The sequence below is a fragment of the Crocodylus siamensis genome, chromosome 5 (assembly GCF_052110815.1).
Source record: "Crocodylus siamensis isolate JL-2025a chromosome 5, ASM5211081v1, whole genome shotgun sequence".
Taxonomy (NCBI): Eukaryota; Metazoa; Chordata; order Crocodylia; family Crocodylidae; genus Crocodylus; species Crocodylus siamensis.
Genome location: NC_143399.1, coordinates 18332761 through 18352025, shown reverse-complemented (window position 1 = coordinate 18352025; position 19265 = coordinate 18332761). Strand labels below are relative to the sequence as shown.

General features: G+C 44.6%; 1 protein-coding gene across 1 annotated transcript in view; it reads left to right on the top strand.

Moving 5' to 3' along the window:
* The window catches only part of WLS (Wnt ligand secretion mediator), a 66941-nt gene extending 52853 nt beyond the window's left edge, over positions 1-14088 (top strand). The window contains exons 8-12 of the mRNA XM_090047970.1: positions 172-235; positions 1904-2047; positions 3634-3717; positions 5491-5644; positions 11099-14088. Coding sequence (XP_089904096.1) covers positions 172-235; positions 1904-2047; positions 3634-3717; positions 5491-5644; positions 11099-11208 — 556 coding nt within the window. The 3' untranslated portion in view covers positions 11209-14088. The remainder of the gene's footprint in view (positions 1-171; positions 236-1903; positions 2048-3633; positions 3718-5490; positions 5645-11098) is intronic.
* Positions 14089-19265: the final 5177 nt, after the last annotated feature.

Here is a 19265-nt window from a genome sequence, read left to right as displayed (position 1 = left end):
AGGTAAACTGTAAAGTTTTCCTGATCTCTTCCATATACACACACCCAAATCACAGAACATCCCTCAGAAGTTTCCAAACTACAAAGTAAAATCTGTACAACTTCATATTTTATTGCACGTGTTGGCTTTTGGATGGTATCTTTGATTGCTTTTAAATTCTCTTGTTTCTAGAGGGGTACAACTGAAAAACCCATTCTACAGTATCTGGACAACAGATGTTGGCACGGAGCTGGCTGTATCCTTCCATTTATTTCTGAGGAGTATTGCTCACTTAAGACTGGGAAAGACATTTTAGTAACTAAAATAAAAAAAAAATGATTTTCCCAAGTACTCTGAACTGCTGAAAACACCTGAAGAGCAGTAAATCAGTTCTAAATTACTTTAATGTTAGTGGAAGATCTGAATATACTTTGGATCAGCAGTTCTGTGGCTTTCTAGGAGGGTGCTTATTAGTACAGCAGGAAGATCTCAGGGCAAAGATGAATTCAAAGACTAGTCTCAAGAGAGGGGAAGTAATTAAACTAGTGATTCTCAACCTTTTGAGACTTGAGGCACCCCTCCACACCTTTTCAACATTTTTCAGCACCCCACTGGGGAAAAAAAAAAAGCGAATATTATGAACATTATACTGTAAACAGAATTGCATTGCTAATTATTAATTCATTACTGATTAAATCCTTATAATCATATACCACTGTCACGGTAGCCAGGTGGAACTGTGCTGTGCACCTCCCGCAGGGTCAGCTTGGGAAGTGTCTGTAGCAGGAGTGTGTGCTCTTGCTGCAGTCCTTCCTGGTCTGACCCTATGTGGTGCCTCCCAGAAAGAAGGGTGTGGGACAGATTGTACTGTCCCGAGCACCTCTCACTGCACGCAGGTCGGTTCTACCTGGTGGCACTGGCATCTGTTTCCAGGATTCATTTGGAGTCTAACTGAGAAGAAACTGCAGCAGTGTTACATTATCGAGGCAGCTGTGCTGCTTCTGCTTTTAGCTGCTCCCTGCTTCTCGGCATAAGCCAGGCCAGGAAGAGCAAAAGCAGAAGTGGTGTGCCTGTCTTCATAATGTAGTGCTTCTGCTGCAGCTCCTTGGTTTGGCTCCACGTGCCTTTTGAAAACGAGGGCACATGGGACAATTCCACTCTGTAGCAGCACAAAGCCCCTGACAGGCTCTCGCAGATCCCCTGTTGAGAACCACTAAATTTAAATGATTAGCCTGAGCTGCAAGGTACCAGGAATCTGGAAAACCGCACATCAGGCATCAAGATATGGGTGTTATTACACAGCAATCCTGGAGCAAATGCGGTTCTCTGTACCCTTTATGGTTTCCCCTCCTGCTCTGAAAACCCTTCCTGTCCTGGCAGGTTTTTCTCTGGAGCAAGTCATTTCACTGCTGATTCTTGAGAATATGTTCCTACAGCATTTATATGAATTGCTTTTTGAAATCACTTGGTCATGTTGGAAGTGCTTTCAACTGCCATTAATTTTTATTACCAGGCTGAGACAAGCTAATGTGATTAGTTCTGCTTCCCCTGCATCGCAGTCCTTGTGCAAAGTCCTTCTTAAGATGGCATTTTGTTTGGTGATTACTTCTCTGGATCTCAGTCAAGCACCATGTCTTTGTAGCACTGGAGCAGAAGTGACAATTCCAGCTTAGCCTTTTTAGCCTGCAGGAGTTTTAATATTTTATCCCTCATTAATATTATGTCAAGTGCTTGGGAACAACAGAGCATCATTCCTGGCACTGGGGACTGGTAAGAAAACATTGTCACTCAGGTGGAAGCTTTAACTTGAAATTTGTTTAATATGTTAGAAGCCTGAATTAGAATAATTGTGCTTGAAAAACATATTGTGTTCTTCAGTCTCCCACTCTGTCCTGTAACAGTTTCCTTTAACTCTACCACTCAGATGGCATTTATTATAGTTGCAGGAATCTGCCTTTGCCTCTACTTTCTGTTCTTGTGTTTCATGGTCTTTCAAGTATTCAGAAACATCAGTGGGAAACAATCCAGCCTCCCAGCAATGAGCAAGGCTCGCAGGCTTCATTATGAGGTTAGACACCACTATTTGGATAAATGCTGTGTATTATATTTGTGTTCAGTATGCTGATTTCTCATTTTTACTAATAATGTATCTGCAAAATAATGTATTGCTTTTCTTTTCCCTTACATTTTTAAAGACTTTCTATTTTGCTAGCGGTCTCATGCTGTCAAAGCCATCCTAACTTTTTTTTTTTTTTTTTTGCTCTTTTGTGAATTGGTATCCATTCCACCCAGATCTCTGTCTCCATCTCACAGCTTGGATGCTAGATGGCTCTTGCAGATGGAGCAAAAATGTTCTGCCCAGATTGAAGATGTCTTTGCCATAGTGAGAAAGATTCAATAGGTGTACACACCAGGAGGAAAATGGAGCAGGTTCTTGCCTTGGCTCTGGGCAAGAAATATGACCTCTGCGAGGTGATCTGTTCCAGAGAGAGCAGAGAGACCTTTCTGTTGAGGCTTAAAGTGGGTTAAACATGACCTGTGAGCCACGTGGTGCTGCTCTATCAGGCATGCCAAGCTGCTGGTGGGCTGTGGAAGTTAGCGGCATGGCTAGTGGTGGGCATAGCCTGCCACTGTGGATCCTGGGGCCCCAGTGGTTATGCCCCTTGGTGGCAGGGGGCCAACATAGCCCCACTTGTCTTGCTGCTACTTGGGCTACCGCTGCTTGCATTGCCTTCACCTCAGCAGTGACCCCCTGGCTCATGGCCATCTGCCCCACCATAGTTGCTACCTCTGCTGTCAGTCCTGCAGTCTGGACCCAGCCTGGGGCAGAGCGCGAGGTTGACACTCCTGACCTGACACACAGTGACCTTCCATCAACTCTGAAGGTGCATCTGGCAGCAGCTGCTTTCCACCTGACAGCGTGTGTTGTCATCTGACAGCCCTGAAGTCCCTTAGGGGCTAATCTTGGGTTTTCCCTCAGTTAAAGGACCCCATCTAACTGAGACTTAAATCTGGTCTTCACAGTCGTGACGAGAGCAATTTAAACCTATGGCGATGAGCTTTCTCCTGTTTTCTTTGAAAATGGCTATCTTGGTAGTAAGTACATCAGCAAGGCCAATGGGAGAAATCCAAGCATTTTGTGGTACAGCTGGATATCCCCCATTTCTGCCTGTCCCTACACACACTACCTTTTATCCAGCAAAGTATTTTGGAGAACTCATCCCAAGGTTGTTGTGAACTTACACTAAGGGAAGCAGATTAACTTGCTGCTTAGCTCTCGCGAACCCTCATTCCTCACATGGAGAGACTGATGTATTCTGTGAATGTGAAGACAGCACGGACTATTATTCTCACAGAGGAAAGATGTTCAAAAAGTGCCCTTAGCCATCAGTATTAGGAACTCAGAGGTCCCTGGGCACACAAATAATGGCCCAAAGATATCAATGTCCATATATTTGGGGTCTGCTGGGGTCACAGCTGAAGTTCTTTGAAAAGTAAAAATATTAGTTGTATCAGTGCAAGATAGGAGAGGGGTGGGGTGGGGATTGGTTGTGGGTTTTCTGATTTGGGGCTTTTTTCTTTATTTCGGCCATTTACAAAAATGTAATTGTGTGGGTTTTGTTCCTGTGACCAAGCGCACTTCTCTTTAAATAGGGGCTGATTTTTAGGTTTAAGTTTCTGATGCTCATCACTTTGGCTTGTGCAGCAATGACAGTCATCTTCTTCATTGTCAGTCAGGTGAGTGCGCTTTCAGATTCCTAGCTTGCCTGGCAGTGTGGTTATCCTAATTTTGAGAGAACAGGCCTGCATTTTAGGCAGGGCTGGCAGCCTCTTAAGGTTACCCTGGCCTGCATTTCCCATTATGAGAACCTGTTTTTAATTGTTTACAACTTGGAGGCTAACTTTTTCATGCCTGCCTGGGATGAATAATTTTGGATAACTTCAGCTAAAAATGGTGTGAAAAGAGGTACGGCTTTTGCCTGCACTTTTTAAAAACTAATGGGTGGGGCGGAGAAGGAGGAAAATAAGCTTACCTAGTAACTCTAGTTAGTGGGTTCCCTTTTCCCCACCCCACCCCACCAGATAATGTAAGATCATGCAACTAAAGACTAAAAATGCATATGGAATATAAAGTATAGGCAGCATTAACACAAGCTTTTTTAAAATGTTGTGTGCTTGACTTTTGTAGCCATAATGATTTTAACCTAGTTTGGGTTCCTGCAATGTGCATGCATGCCTTTGCTCTCCAAGCTGGGATATAACCAACGCATGTATAATTTACATTATATAGATTCATCACTTTAAAAATAGTTATTGTGCCATGCCCATTACCTAGCCTGACACACAAGTAAAACACTTTGGCTTCTTGGTTTCCCAGAGTATCCATATGAGAATAACTCCACTTGCTCTGACTGATTCTTAGGCTTTCAAAATGACAGGTCCTGTGTTAAGATCACTATCTGCCTTTACATAGGTAGCAAGCCCAAATATACGTGTGCACTGAAGACTTTGGTTACAATGGGTGTGTTCTTGCAAACTCCAAATGAGTCTGGTTATTTTGATGCTTGTGAACTGTTCTAGTGAGTTGCACGTAGCAAAGTATCCTCCAACATACTGCACTGATTACATTATATGAAAAGTCCTGGAAGAGAACATGGCAGCATATGATTCTGGTCTAAAAACCTAGAGCAAGTGACTTAATTCCACCTTAGCTTCACCATCCAGCCCATACTTAGTTTTACTTCAGTGTGTATGGGCATTAAACAGTTTTGTCCAGCAACTGTTATCAAGTTTGGTATTTTTGCTTGCGTAAAGACTGTTGCTCTACCATGGCTTTCCTAGAAAGCAAGGCTCCCCCGCTCTTTTTGAGGGGGGAGTTGTGCTTAAAAGTTGTTGTGACCCTTAAGCATTTTTGTTAACTTCATTTTAGAAGTGGAGGGCAGCAATAAAAGGTGCACAGCTTGATGTGCTCAAAATACTGATTTTTGGAATTACCTTTTTGAAAATTAAATAATAATTTTTTAATGTTTCTTAACTCATTGGAACCTCTCATCTCTATCTGTGGGTGGATGTTATTAGGAATAGGTCCCCATCATAAGATAGACAACTCCTTAGCTCTCACATTGTCTGTGCTGTTTATCCTTTCTATAAAGGTTTATGAACATGTAAAGTTTCAGACATGACTAGATGTCTGCCAAGTAGTATCCTGATAAGTATCTTCTTCCTAAAAACATCAGTGACTGTAGTGATCTATTGTTCTTAAGATAACATCTGTCATTTCTTATGAAGCAAATTTAGACTAAGGGAGATTTCTAATAAATGATGTTGTAGCTGGGGGCAAGAGAGAGGCCCATAGCATGGGCTTCACTTATATACTTGTGTGTATCCAGTGTGTACTTAGTGTCTGTTTGTATTTTCTGTTCAAAGCCTTTTTGTTTGTCTCCTTGGAGCTTCCACATAAGAGAATTCCCCTTACTTGTCCCTACTGAATTTTTGCTTTCTTATGGACAGGTGACAGAAGGCCACTGGAAATGGGGGGACCTCACAATACAAGCGAACAGTGCTTTCTTCACAGGCATCTATGGGATGTGGAACCTTTACGTCTTTGCTCTTATGTTCCTATACGCTCCGTCACACAAGAATTATGGTGAAGATCAATCAAATGGTAAAACTGGACTGTCTGGTTATTTTGAAATAGTTGCATGTACAAAAAAAAGCAAAATGGCAGGGGAGAATATTGGGCATAAGCCTGGGTCAGAGATCTCACATGTTTTCCCCGCAGAACATACAGATTTGGTGGAAAACAACATGTAACAAGTACATGCTTTTTTTTTTTTGCCATCATTTTAATTTTGTGGAGGGAAAATCAGAGTTCTGACTTTCAGAGAGCGAACCTTTTGAGACCTTTTTCCCATTTTTATTATGTTTGAAATGTCTTATTACAGAATTTCCTTAAATTGTATTATATGTTAAGGTGATAAAGAGAAATCGAATAAAACAGTTTGTCAAAACTAGTTATTTCAATTTGCTGATTTTTGAAAACCGTTTTTTCAGTTTGAGGACGTGTTCAGAAATCAGAGCTTTTTTGACCAACTTTAGTGGTTTAGTGTTTGAGGGACACTTCTGCTTGAAAGGGGTAGAGGAATGAAGCAAGGAGAAATGGAAATAAATGTTTTGAGACTTGAATTATCAGTTTCATTTTTACTTTTGATTTCACCTTTAATTATCCTTCAGTATCAAAGTAGTTCTCTGACTTTAGCTTTGCCTAACAGTAAACTGAGGCCATTGCAAGGGATTCTGGTTTTTAAATGGATTTGAATGCTAGGTTTTGTGGAGATCCTTTTAAAGGTATGGACAAACATGTATGTAAATTGCTTCAAATTCAACCTTTATTTGAAACTCTTTTAATTCTGAGCACATCAGTAGTGTATAGACGTACACCCCTGCTCCCAGCTGAAGTGTCACGCTGCTGGAGCTGGTGCTGGTGTCGTGCTGCTCTGCTGCCATGGAACTGGTGAGCAGAGCCCAGCAGCTCGTGACCATGATCCTTTGGCTGCCTGTGAAGATTTCCAGGAGAAATTGCAAAGCTTCTGGACATTTGACCTTCAGGCTCTTGGTTTGTGCTTCCTGCAGTTGCAGGGCTGGTCAGTTTTACCTCGGTTACATTCCTAGTGCAGGTGCAAAGCATGGATGGGTAGCTATTATCTCTTTAGCCGTTAGTCTTTGAGCAGCACGGTGAGGGTACTGGCTCCAATCTTCAACACACAGCAAAGAGCCTGTGTCTACCTGGCTATTCTTTCTATCCCAAGGGTGGGCAAATTATGGCCCACTGGGTGGATCCGGCCCACCAGGCCATTCTGTCCAGCCTGCGGGGCCCCTAAAAAAATTAGAAAATTAATATATATCTTCCCCTGGCTCCCAAATATGACAGGAGCCAGGGGCAGTAGAACCCTAGGGGAAGCCACAGCAGGACCCAGAAGCAGCAAAGCCCACCCCCACACATAATCACACACCCCACAAATACGTACCCATACCCCCCAACACCCCTGCACACAACATACAAGAGTAAGACTGCATTTTCAGCTATTATGAAATCTCTTCTACACATACAGCACAAACACATACACATCCAGACAAATTAAATTAAAATATATTATTATGAGTATTTGATTTTTAGTATAGAATTTGGGTTTTTTCCTCTTCTAAGATGGCAATCCCTCTTCCCCAAAGGATGCCGCTTCTGGTGGCAAAAGTCAGAGGTTAGGGGCAGGACTTCCGGTCCCAAGATGGCAAGACTGGGGGGAGGGAATGGGCACCTGTCAGGGGGCAGGGCTACCCATGCAGCCCTCAACAGCTGGCCAAAACTCGGTAAGTGGCCCTCTGCCCAAAATAATTGCCAGCTCCGTTCTATCCTCTTTGAATGGCTCTGCCAGCTGGTGTGTCGTAGCATGGCAGGGCAGCCCCAATGACCCAGGCACTGGAAAAATGCTTCCTCAAGCTGTTTTCTGGCCTGTATGAGTCTGAGAAAACTAGCCCCAGAAGAAGAACTAAAGAACACAGTGTGGGATGGCCTTTTCTAGGGCTATTTGCAGACTGCTTACAACTTGCTTCTGAGTCGGAGAGTCAGTGACTGGTTGAAGTGGACCTGGGATGAGAAGCAGTAGAAGCAGAAGGGTGGACCAGTGCTCCCTTCCTTAGGTCACTAGAGGCAAAGCACCATACTGAGAATACTTGTGAACAGGGAGAAGTAGGTGGTAATTGCCCTCTCGAAGCTGGAAACGCCTGACAGCTCCCAGTCTGTTTCCAGTCACTTCAGTGGGCAAACCCATGGCTCACGTACCCATGGTGGGTGAACCACATCCTCCAGAAGGTAGTACTGTCTGGCTCGCTAACCTACGAGAAGTAACTGGATTTACCTACATGGAGTTTCCAAACTGCCCCAGGACCATCAATATCATGCACGTTGCTATCTTGTGTCAAGTATCATATGGCTTGAACTATGTAAATAGCAGGGAGTCCTTCCTTTATGGGCAACTGGTGCCACCTGAGTGGGGAGGGGAGCAGGGAAGGGGATGTCCCTCCCCTCCCCAGCAGCTAGTCAGCGACTGGGGGAGAGGGGTTCCCCTGTGGCCACCACGCCGGCTGGGAAGTGCTAGTGGCGCTCCCAGAAGTGTCAGTGGTGCTTCACCCGGTGCCCCCATTCCCGAGCGAGTGCTTGCAGGGGAACACCGCTCCTGCCTCCTCTGCCCGCCACCTAAGTGGAGAGAACTGCCTGTTGGGCTGCACCAGCGCTCTCGGGGGTGCACAATGCATCTCCTACACGTCGCGACTGGAGTACTTCTCTATTGGACTGCAAGGCATCACAGACCACTGGGTTCACTCCATACATGTGATTACTGCTTTCACATATATGGACTGAACTGGGTAAGGCAAGGTCTGCAATGTCTGGTCCTTGAGGAACTCCAGCCTGGTGCCCCTGGTCCCCTGATGAGATGGGGAAAGTTTGTCTGCAGCACCACTAGCATAGGGATATAGAAGATGCCTCACTACCTGTGATTTCTGGTCCTGATTGTACCAGCCTTTTCTGTGGCTCATAAAATTTATGCTGGATGCCAGGCAGAAAATCTTTATTGCAGTCAAGCAGGTGTGGAGAACTGCAGAGTGTGCTTTTGGGGCATCTCAAGGCATGGTGGATGGTACACCGGACACCAGCGGGTTGTACTTGCAGGATGATCATTTTGGGCAGCTTGCTGCATAATCTCTGGAGGCCAGGGTACATTATGGTAGGAGCAATTTGTCAACTGTAAAAGGGGGAAGGCACCTTGAAGATAAGGGAAGCCCAGGTTTACCACATCCCCCACAGACAAGGGATCAAAGGGACTGGAGTTCTTTATCATGCTGCTTTTTCTCAATGAGTAGTGGCAGAGACCCTGAAAGGTTGAGGGGTGGTGTCCCAGCTTGTACTTCCCCAAGGCTTCCTGGAAGGACAGGTCCCAGGGCTTCTACCCAAGTAGAGAAGGTTGGCATGAGGATGTAGTAGGGCTGGCCCAAGGCAGGGGTGGGCTGAGGATTTTTATTGAAGAGGAAGAGTCAGAGCCTGCTGACAGTACAGGTGGGAGAAACTATGTGTATCCTGAAGATATCTTCAATGGGGGTATGGAAGTCTTAGAGCATGAAGGGCTGTCCTTGGACATGGAGGGATAAGCCTGAGCCCATGGAAGAAAATATAGGGGCACTTGGACACACTGTGTGTGCCAGTTGAGGGTGATATGAGGGACTGTTGTGTTTGCCCTTTGATTTGTTCCATTTGCATCTCCATAGTCTGCCTCACCATGTCTGTATCCTCCCTGGTGTTCTCAACATTGTTGTGCTTGGGCTGGCACATCCCTCTCCCGACCAGGTCAGCACAGCAGTCTTGGTGATACTCCATCTGAGCACATTAGCCCTCTGCAGCCACTGCTCTCCCTTCTAATGCAACTAGGTCTGCAAACATCTCCTTGCTCCTGTTTCTCCTCAGCCTGGATACTTGCTGAGCTCCAGTTTTAAGTTGTAACCTTGAACCTCAATAGCAGCAGCAGTAGCTGCTGGTGTTGACCCTGAAAAGAGAATAAACAGATCAGGGAGTTTGTAAAATGTGTCTTATTTGGTCCATTGTGAACTCCCAACAGTTTTTGCATTCTTATGGCCAGCATGATCTCCCTGTGGAGGGGCATCCTATAGCAGGTGATAGGAAAGACAGTCTTTAGAGACTGGGAGGGTCTAGCAGGCCAGTGATTGGCATAAAGGAAGATGGATCAGACTGAGGCTGAAGCAACCTGTCCAGGAGATGCTCCCTTTAGGCAGCTGGGCCCTAGATACTGAAAGATCAAGAAGTTAGATTGGTGAGAAGTAGCAGAATGGTCAGCTTGTCTTTCCTGGGTATTGGTGTCATCTGAGCTGTCCAGTCCCAATGGCTTGTACATCTGCTCAGCAGTCCTGAATAAAAGGAGGTACTCCTCAGGGCTTTACTGGGATTGCTTGTAGTCTAGGGCTTTGGCTGGTGCTTTCTCATAGTGGTCTTAGTCTGCATTGGATGACCCTCAATCCATCCCAGAGTTTGCAATGGAGTAGGACTTGGTGAATTTGTGCCCGGCAAGGATCTAGAAGCCAAATGTCCAGGGCCATGGTCCAAAAGAATGGCGTGCCTTTGCTCTAGCACTTAAGCTCAGGTGACAAGCAGGGCCTGTGACCCCAAGACAGTCAAGTTGGGAGTGAATCTCAGAGGATGAATTGTAGAGGAAGGCAAGTCAGGAGGCAATGTGCTATGGGATGCTGCCTGGCTGTCAGGCTCCTTATCACACTTCAGAGGTCCATCGCACGTCTTGTGGGAGAGTTAGTTTGGTATCTCTTGCTTTCTTCAGAGCAGCTGCTGCAACATGGCTGTTACGAAAGCATTTTGCAATTTCAACAACATTATCTTTTATTTCTGGAGTATTGAAGTCTTTGGCTAGGAGTTGTATCAAATGAGCACTGCAGCCGTAGCTTAAGGCTTTCTTCACTTTCTTCTCATCTTTGATGTATTTGTAGCATTGTCCGCAACAAAGCTGCATACTAGACATTTGAATTTTTTCTGTTTGTTATAGCTTTTACTGCTACTTCCTGTAAGTATTCTGCTGTGTGCATTTCCTAATGTATCAGTTGTTTCTGTAACGTAGAGACAGTCCCTTCTGGTATCACACAAGCACATATTACTGGATCATTGTGGACTCAGGTTTACAATTTTCCTCTCTAGACTCTGCACACTCTTCAAGTTCTTTCTCAGACACTTCATCGAGTAATATCTTCTCAAGTAGTATATCATTAGAAGTTTTAATCCCTTTGACCATTAATATATCTTAAAAGTATCTTTATATAGGTTGCTTTTTTGAAGTATCTTAACAAAAATAAATAAATCACATATTTTTTAATAGTCGATTTTTGTCCACCCTGTTTTAAACTGCTTAAAGCACTAATGTCCTTAACTTCAGAAAAGCTTTATTGCTTCCAAATTCAAAGCTTGGGGGCAGTGGGAGCTGACTTGTGGTTTAAGCGTCCAGCCTTTTTTCTGCACATTGGTCTAAAACACATCTTTGTCTTTCAGGTGACCTGGGAGTGAACAGTGGGGAAGAGCTGCAGCTCACCACCACCATCACCCATGTTGATGGACCAACAGAAGTTTACAAACTGGCTCGGAAGGAGGCCCAGGAATAACTCCAAGAACACCTCAGCTTGCAGACGAAGTGAAGTACAAGTACCCAGAATGATGCGGCATCTCTCTTGACGAACCATGTCTGAAATAACTCACTGTAAAAATGCCCAGTATTTATAGCATATTTTCATGGAGCAGTGGCACTCAATAGAACATTTGTAAACTTTCTTTTAATATGGTGTAGTTATACTGAGGGGAGGGATATGTATTCTCTACTGCACACGCAGCTATGCTAGAAAAACTCTAAGGTTACAAAGTCGACGTTCAAAAGTTAAGAGGTACCAGAGCTCAGCTGGTCTGTGCAGCCTTAATTTGGCCCCCCTGTGTGTATGCATCACGATGTGGTCACATATTGCTCCCACCCTTCTACACCTCAGCCCAGCCCCTGCCAAATCCATGCACAGAGTATTATTCTTTGTGCAATGTCTTACTTGAATAATCTCAAACTGAAAACGATGACATACATTAAGTTACATTGTTATGTAGGCATGTTGACCCTCAGAATTGAATCATCAGCCACATTCAGGGCTTTAGATTTGTGTGACTTTGAGCTAAGAGCGTTTGGCAACGGGGGAGTAGGTTGTTGTTCTGTATGTGGACTGGCTACTAGGAAGCTTTGCCAGTAACTGCCCCCTCACTCCCATCCTTTTCACTGCACTTTCCCAACCTTTTCTGGCTCCTTTAACCCTAACCCTTTCTGGTTTCCCCAACTGGCTTCTTGCTGCTATATTCCAGTGTGGCTCATTCACTTCTGTGATGTCTAGGTGCCAGCAGGGAGTGAAAGGGTGACAGTCTCTCTGCTCCTAGACCTGACCTCAGAGCCACCTGTAGAAGCTGGGAGGAATAACGCAGCAAGGTCCTCTTTAGCCCGTGCAGCTCCAGGGGCGGAGGTGTGTTCTTTGGAGGATCTAGCGTTCCCATTTCAACTAGTGTCCATACAAGAGCTCTGTTTTTTCAGAACTTATGGGAGCAGTAAGTGGGGAAAAGATGGCTGGGAGGAGGGGACTGGGCAAAAGTGTCTGAAGCAGAGGGATGCAAAGATGAAATGGGGTCGGTGCAGCAGGGGATAAGAATCGGGGTTGGGTGGACAGGTCGTGGACAGGTCTGTGCCTGCTGGGGCACATGACCCTCAACCTGGAGTGTTGCATTCCTCTGCTGTCAGGAAGCAGCTACCAGATCCTCTGGCTAATAATGCTCACTCACCCCTCAGGCTTGGGCCACCTCGATGACCATCTACTACTGCTGTCACTTCCTCAAATGGCAGAGATTTGCATTTTGAAATTAAAGGGTGCCTATACACAAGCAGCGAGGCTGCTCCAACACACTGTAATTTATAATATGTTAGAGCAGACTCGACTAATCAGGTCTGCTGGAGTGTGGTAATTACCACACTCCAGCAGACTCCAGCATCTCATGTATTTGCGTCCCCATGCTTAAAAAGGGCAGTGGGGGCACTTTTAACTAAAGCTCATTGAATGACCTTTAGTTAAAGCACCTCCGCCATGATTTTTAAGGGCAGGGATGTTGATGCATGAGATGCTCTAGGTGCTTTAATTAGTGCAGCGGTTGGAGCCACTTTTATTAAAGCACCCCCTGCCCTCCCACAGCCCGTGTATAAAGGTTCCAAATTTGCTGATAACTTTTGTAGAAAGTTCGTCATGTAAAACTCTCCCCCCCGCCCAATTATTTTTGAATTCTGGGAAAGTGCAGGCGTGCGCATGCATGTGCATCCTGTTAGGAGAACACTGAGGTTACCAAGTCAAGCACTCGGAAGCTAGGAAATGCGGTGATGAAGGTTGCCTGTGTAACCTTAATGCAGCACTCTCTTTAGATGCTGTCTTATTAGAATAGTGTCTTCAACTGTGTGATCAGTGTAATTGTTTTCCTGCAGGAGCCTTGCCTCAGTGAAGCATAGGACAGTACATGCTCTGTGGATGAATCGAGGATGTGTAATGAAGAATGTCCTTGTGTATAGAACCGCTGTCATTCGTGATGGCCCTGGTTCCAGCTGGGACCGTATTTGCAAACGTGTTCTGCACTGAACAGCTCCAACTGAAGTCAAACATGGCTGTGCTTTAGGCACAAGGGCTAGTACAAAAATGCTAAATAATCTTAATCAGGCTTTAGAACTCAGTTTGGGCATCCAGAATTATCAAAGGCTTTTGACAGTTGTAGCCATAACTTCTGTGCCTCAGTCTCCCATCTGTAAAATGGAGGTGAAGTTTATCTATAGTTGCAGTGTTGTTTTTGTTGGCTTCTATGGCTAACAGTATAGGAACACCCAGAAACAAATTAATTTTCACCTAGTGCTAGGTTCGTTTGTCTCCAGGAAGGACTACACTTTCAAAGGAGGATGATAACATATTAAGAAGTAAGGTTCCTGTAGAGAAAAGTAGTGTTCAGCAATGTAATTGATTAGTATCATTATGCATATGCAAAAGGACACCAAATTAAGGTTACCCAGGCAACTGTACATGTAACTTTTTGTAATTTTTGAATGTTTGACTTTGCCACTTGAACATTCTTTTTAACAGATTTGTATGTAATATTTATGTACTTTGAATAAATGCCTTCATGAATTCTTTTATAGCTTAGTGTAACATTTGTATTTTGTAAAGGTTCTTTACAAAAAGGGGCATTGCAGCTTTAAAACCAAATCTTGTGCGTCTCTCACAAGTCTGTTACGATGTAGATATCTTTTTCTGTTTGCATAACTACTTATCCCTACTTATATGTCCCAGAACCAGTCCATGGGTCTTATTAAAATGTGTTTTCTTTTTGTGTTTGGTTTCGTTTAGGATGTGTTCACTTTTTACAAAATGCTTTAAGCAACCTGGAAAAATGTAGATTCGTTAATTTAAATAAAATATACAATGTTGTGATTTTTGTTGTTTGGCTTGGCTCATTGACTAAAAGGAAAAATTGTAACCTTTTTCTGGCTATCATATTGTGAAGTTTTGCTCTTGATGATCTGACTTTTGTGTTTGGTGTTTATGAAAGTACAAAGTTGATTTTTGGGAAACAAAATTCTCTCTTCTGCAACTCTGATTTTGGTGGGAGATGGTTAATGAGCAACTTCATCATGGTGCATTTTTTAAATGTTTTAAGATGCAGAAAAGCACCGTTCCACTGGCTGGTCTCCTCTCTTTAAACTCAGCACTTCAGAAGTAGTTAACTTCTGTCTCATTAAAGTCTGTCTCATTAACATAAGGCCTGATCCAATTTTTATGAAATCAGTGAAAACTGAAGCTGGATTGGTGGGTCCAGCTTATGAAAATAGAGTAGCTAATTGAAATCCCTCTTACCTTTTTACTTCAGACTGATTCTGCTAGTTAAGTTAGCATGTACATACAGGTGGGGTGACCATGTAAAGAGAAAGATAAGTAGTCTGTGAGTGCAGCTATACATGCAGTTCTGCAAAACAATAAACTCCAGTGCATGTCACACTGGAGGTTATTTCCTCTGGGTGCTGTGTTTACACGTGTACCTGTGATCACCGCACATTGAACTGGGTCAGAGCAGCTCCAGCTGGCAGGGGACCCGGGGAGTCAGCCTGCTGCCCAGGAGTGCTCTAACCTGGCTTAACATACTGCGGAGGGCCTGGCTGGGGCACAAGGGTACTTCAGTGCAGGACTAGCCATCAGGCAGACCCACACTGAAGCACGCTCATACCCCAGCCAATGTCTACATGTTGCTGCTGCACAGTAAATAATGCTGCCGCAGAACAGTGCTTGTATTTCACAAGCAGTAACTTACAGCACTGTGTTAGTTTCCTGCAGCCTAATAGGCAGCATGTGTAGACGCCTAGACTTTACTGCAGAGCTAATTAGGCCGCTCCGCAGTAAATATCTCATGTAAATGTGCCCAGTTTGAAATAATTTGAACGAAGACAATAACATTCATGGGAGACTTACCCCTGCTTGAACTATTGGGTATAGTATCACATGATACAACGCTTATTTTGAGAACAAGGAAACTGTCTCAAAAAGGCAGTCTCTTTAGATTAAGTCTGAGCGCTCAAAACTAAATATGAAACTTGCCTCTGCTCAGGCTTTAGGGTGCGTCATTCAGTTTACCTTTATTTTCCCCAAATATCCCAAGCTTGCTTTGTACCAACAGAGGTCATCGTTGATTTTACTTGGGGGAGGGGGGGGGCTTGCAGATGTTATGCAGTGGGCATTTTGGAATTTAGATGTGTGGTATTGAGAGAGTCGGCTGTGACTTCAGTCATGCATATAATTTTTTATGATGAGGTATAAAAAGGAAATCAGCCACCAGAGCTTCAAAGGACAGCACATAATTCCTGCTTCCCAGCTCCTTCCAACCACATCAGCTCTAGATGGATCTCCTCTCCTCCCCCACCTTTTCCCTTCCACTTCCCTTATTGCTCTCACTGGCCTTGCTGTTTTCCCTCCCTCTCATTCTCTGTCTTTCCCAGGGCTGTTTTTCTGAATCTCTGCTTCATGGCACTTCAGTTTGGCAAGGCCTACTTTTTCACCTTACTGTAATTTTAAAAATAAGATTTAAGTCTTAAAGTCTCTTTTGGCCAGTTATCATAGTTTCTTCCGGATACCTGAGTTTTAAGACTTCTGATTTAGCAGTGGTGCTGTCTGTGATAGATGAGCAAGTTTTATGCCGGTATGCCTTGGGGGGTGCTCCATACTTCTAGAAGTGCTCCGTTCTAAACCTTTTGTTAACTTCCCAGGCTAGGGGAGAGCTGCAGGATCAGGCTCTGTATTAGCTGCTGGGCAAGTCCATGAAGCCAGCCTCTAATTCCAGAGTATAGGAGTCCGTAGGGGGCTGTGTCAAAGGCGCTACTTCCCAATCAAAGAGGCCTTTGATTCCCTTCTGTACCTGAGAAGACTTTGAGCATGAACTCAAACATGATTTCAAAAACAAGGTTCCCACGCTTAAGGAAACTGCTTAACCATCTTCTCTTTGTCCTGCCTGTTCCAAGACCTGGTAGCCTCAAGTAGACCCTTCTGGTTACGTAGAAATTGTCCTGTTAAGAGCCCAACCTCCTCTGGCCATTGCCCTGTATTGACATTTCCAGCAGTGGCATGGGGCTACGTGGTTCTGAGTAACTTCGATGTCAGCAGAATTGGAATCTCTTCCTTCGACTGCCTCCTCTAGCACAGACTGCAGATCCATCAAGCCTGGAGACACCAGCCCCTCTTACAAGAATTATACCTGCTGTAGTGTCCATTGGCATTGCTAGCAGCTGTCTCTGATGCTTCGCTTGGTGAAGAATACAGTCCTACCAGAGTTTCTGAACCTTCTCCACGGACCCCCTGCTCCACGGACCCCCAATAGCTCCAAAAATCTCTCTTGGCCATCCTAGCGTGGCCCTTGTTACATTAGGCTTCTTACCAGACGACTCCAGTAGCAGATTGTAGAGATTAGGCTGCCATTTCTTTACCTCAGCATCATTGGTGTCCAACACAAAACAGTCTGCAAGCTAAGTGAATACTCCATGTCTGGGTTCCAGATTGAGCAGTTTGTTTGATACTAACCCATTTTATTTAGCCTTTTTCTTTGGATGCAACTGCCGTCTTCCCTCCCGCATTCTAGGCGGATGACTTCAGAGGTTTCCAAGACCTTGGGAGGTGTTTACTCAGACGCTGCAAATTCCTTGGGAGGAAGTGGTTTAGCCTTCACAGACTGGTAGATAGCAATAGCAGCAGTCTGTTCCCAATAAAGTTGTCCACCATGATGCAAGAGGCAGAAGGTTGCCAAACCCTGAGATTGACCCTACCCCCTCCTCTTTTGCTAGAGAGGACAATGAATAAGCAAAATGCTCTGCAATACATCAAAATAGAGTCCAAAAGGCTGTGTGCCACCTTCTTCCTAGGAATAAAGAAGAAGTCTTATTCCTAAACTAGGCAGTGTTTCAACCTGGCTAATTACCAGTGTCTCTTGGTGTAATGCAACTTCCATATTCTATAATGTATAAAATCACCTGGAGTCTAGAAGTAGTTGGTAAATGCCACAAGGGATATGTTTATGCTGCTGCTTTTTGAAGGTAAGTTGGTGGCTAAAATGCCATTTCAGGCTGCCTTGGGTGCAGTGGATCACGTCCCATGGCTGTGCCTGCAGTCTTGTGATTCTAGTCTTGGCTCCAGCCTCTAGGTTGCCGAGGGAGGTGCAGAACACAGTGAAGGAACCTTCCTTTTGAAGGAGCAAAGCACTTCAGCTCCAAGACTGAGGCCTGGCATACTATCAAGGACTGCTGAGCCACCCTTTCCTCCCTTGGGGTCCTCAGAGCTGCACCTAAAAAGACCTTACAGCCCTATTCAGGGAAGTGACAATCTTGTCATTCTTCTGCTGCTCCTCTGCATATTCCCCACAAGAACTCGGGGGAGTTGGGGCGTTCTACAGCATTCCTTAGTGACCAGGAAAAATCATTGATGGGACAGTTGAAAGATGCATTTCACTTCCAGAGTCTCATTCTTCCTTCCTCTGGGGGATTTACGATCTTGGACTTCAGCTTGTGGATGAAAAAGTAGAACTTTTTCAAGTTCAAGATAGGAAGATTCACCACTATCTTTACTTGTTTGCAACTCTAGATTTTCAAGATGTGATTTTTCTTATTGCTTCCAAAACTTCCCAAAATAAATCTCTGCTTCATGATGAGCCAGGAGAATTAACCACTGAAGTTCTTCCCATTTGGCCTCTTAACAGCCAAGGAGTCTTCACTAATGTTCTTGTGACCATGGCACACAAGTGACGAATTTAGGACCTAATTCTTCAGGTCATGTGTGGACTGAGAAAACCCTGAGACTGACCTCTTTGTCTCAGACATCAACAAAAGGAGCCAGTTCTGTTCCAGAGGGGGACTTCATCTCTGTTGCCTACCAGATGAGGCAGGACTTGGTGTCATTGATCTTGTTGCACCCAGCCTGACTGAGATTGTTCTCATTCCAAGATCTCTTTAGATGTCAATACGCACTCCCAAAACACTCCCTGTTCCTAGGCCAGTTCATCCAGTACAGAAGGAGGACACTCCACTCCAGTTTGCTCACATTTGCACCTCTCAGCATAGCTACTAGAAGATCCTCTGCAATAGCATGCATTTTCTCATCCCATGTCAAAGACATTGTCACCTCCAGCAGGAAAGACTTGACTAGACAGGCTTATCTAGCTTAGATAGCTTAGACAGGCTTATCTAAGCTTTTTGCCTGGTGTTGAATATTCTGTGATGCCACCATCCCAGTTGCACTGAACTGTATCCTAGAGCTGAAGCATGAAGACCTTTCAGCTCAGGTAAGGTATAGCTCGCTGCTGTGCTGGCTCACCATGTCCTTGTGGAAGGCCGGTCTTTCATCTCTGACTTTTCAGGCTGGATTTTCCTCGAGATGCTCTGAACCTAGTTTTCATAATCAAGTTGGAATTGTTGTTGCAACTTATGGCAACCTGTTTGCATCCTCCCCTTTGTGACTTTACTGTGGCCACCATCTTGGTGGGAACCAAGTATTGATCTGACCCCTCCAATACTGTCCAATACTGGTCTTTGCGGAAATAATAACTCGTTGAGAACTGCCCCAGGTTTCTGCCAGAAGTTGTTCAGCAACTTTGGCACTGTCCAGTTGCATGCATCAGAGTCTAATATCTATAAGAGTGCTAAGGTCCACCCACTGTTGGCCGTCAGCTCATTCCAACTAAAGCCCAAGTTGACTCCTAGTGACCAAGGAACATCTGCATGTCTGACACCTGCAAAGTGGTCACCTGGAGCTCTAGACTCGCCTTCGCCAGGCACTACTCTGCCATGGAAGTCTCCTAGGCCTTTTTGGTAAAGTGATTCTGCAGTTGCTGTTTGCGGTTCCAAGGCCACCTCCAGGTAAAATTGAGACCCCTCTGGGTTTAGGGATGTGAACAGACACAACTTATCTGAAGAAGAAACTTACCCATAACAGGAGTTCTTTGATGTCAGTAACAGGATTGGGAGATGAGCAGCCTGGCTTACTGCTTACGGTGAAGTTTTGGAATCAGAAGTGAGCCAAAGGCTGACAAGGAGGACAGCTAAGTCTAGGGGCTACCTATAACACACAGGTCTGAAAGC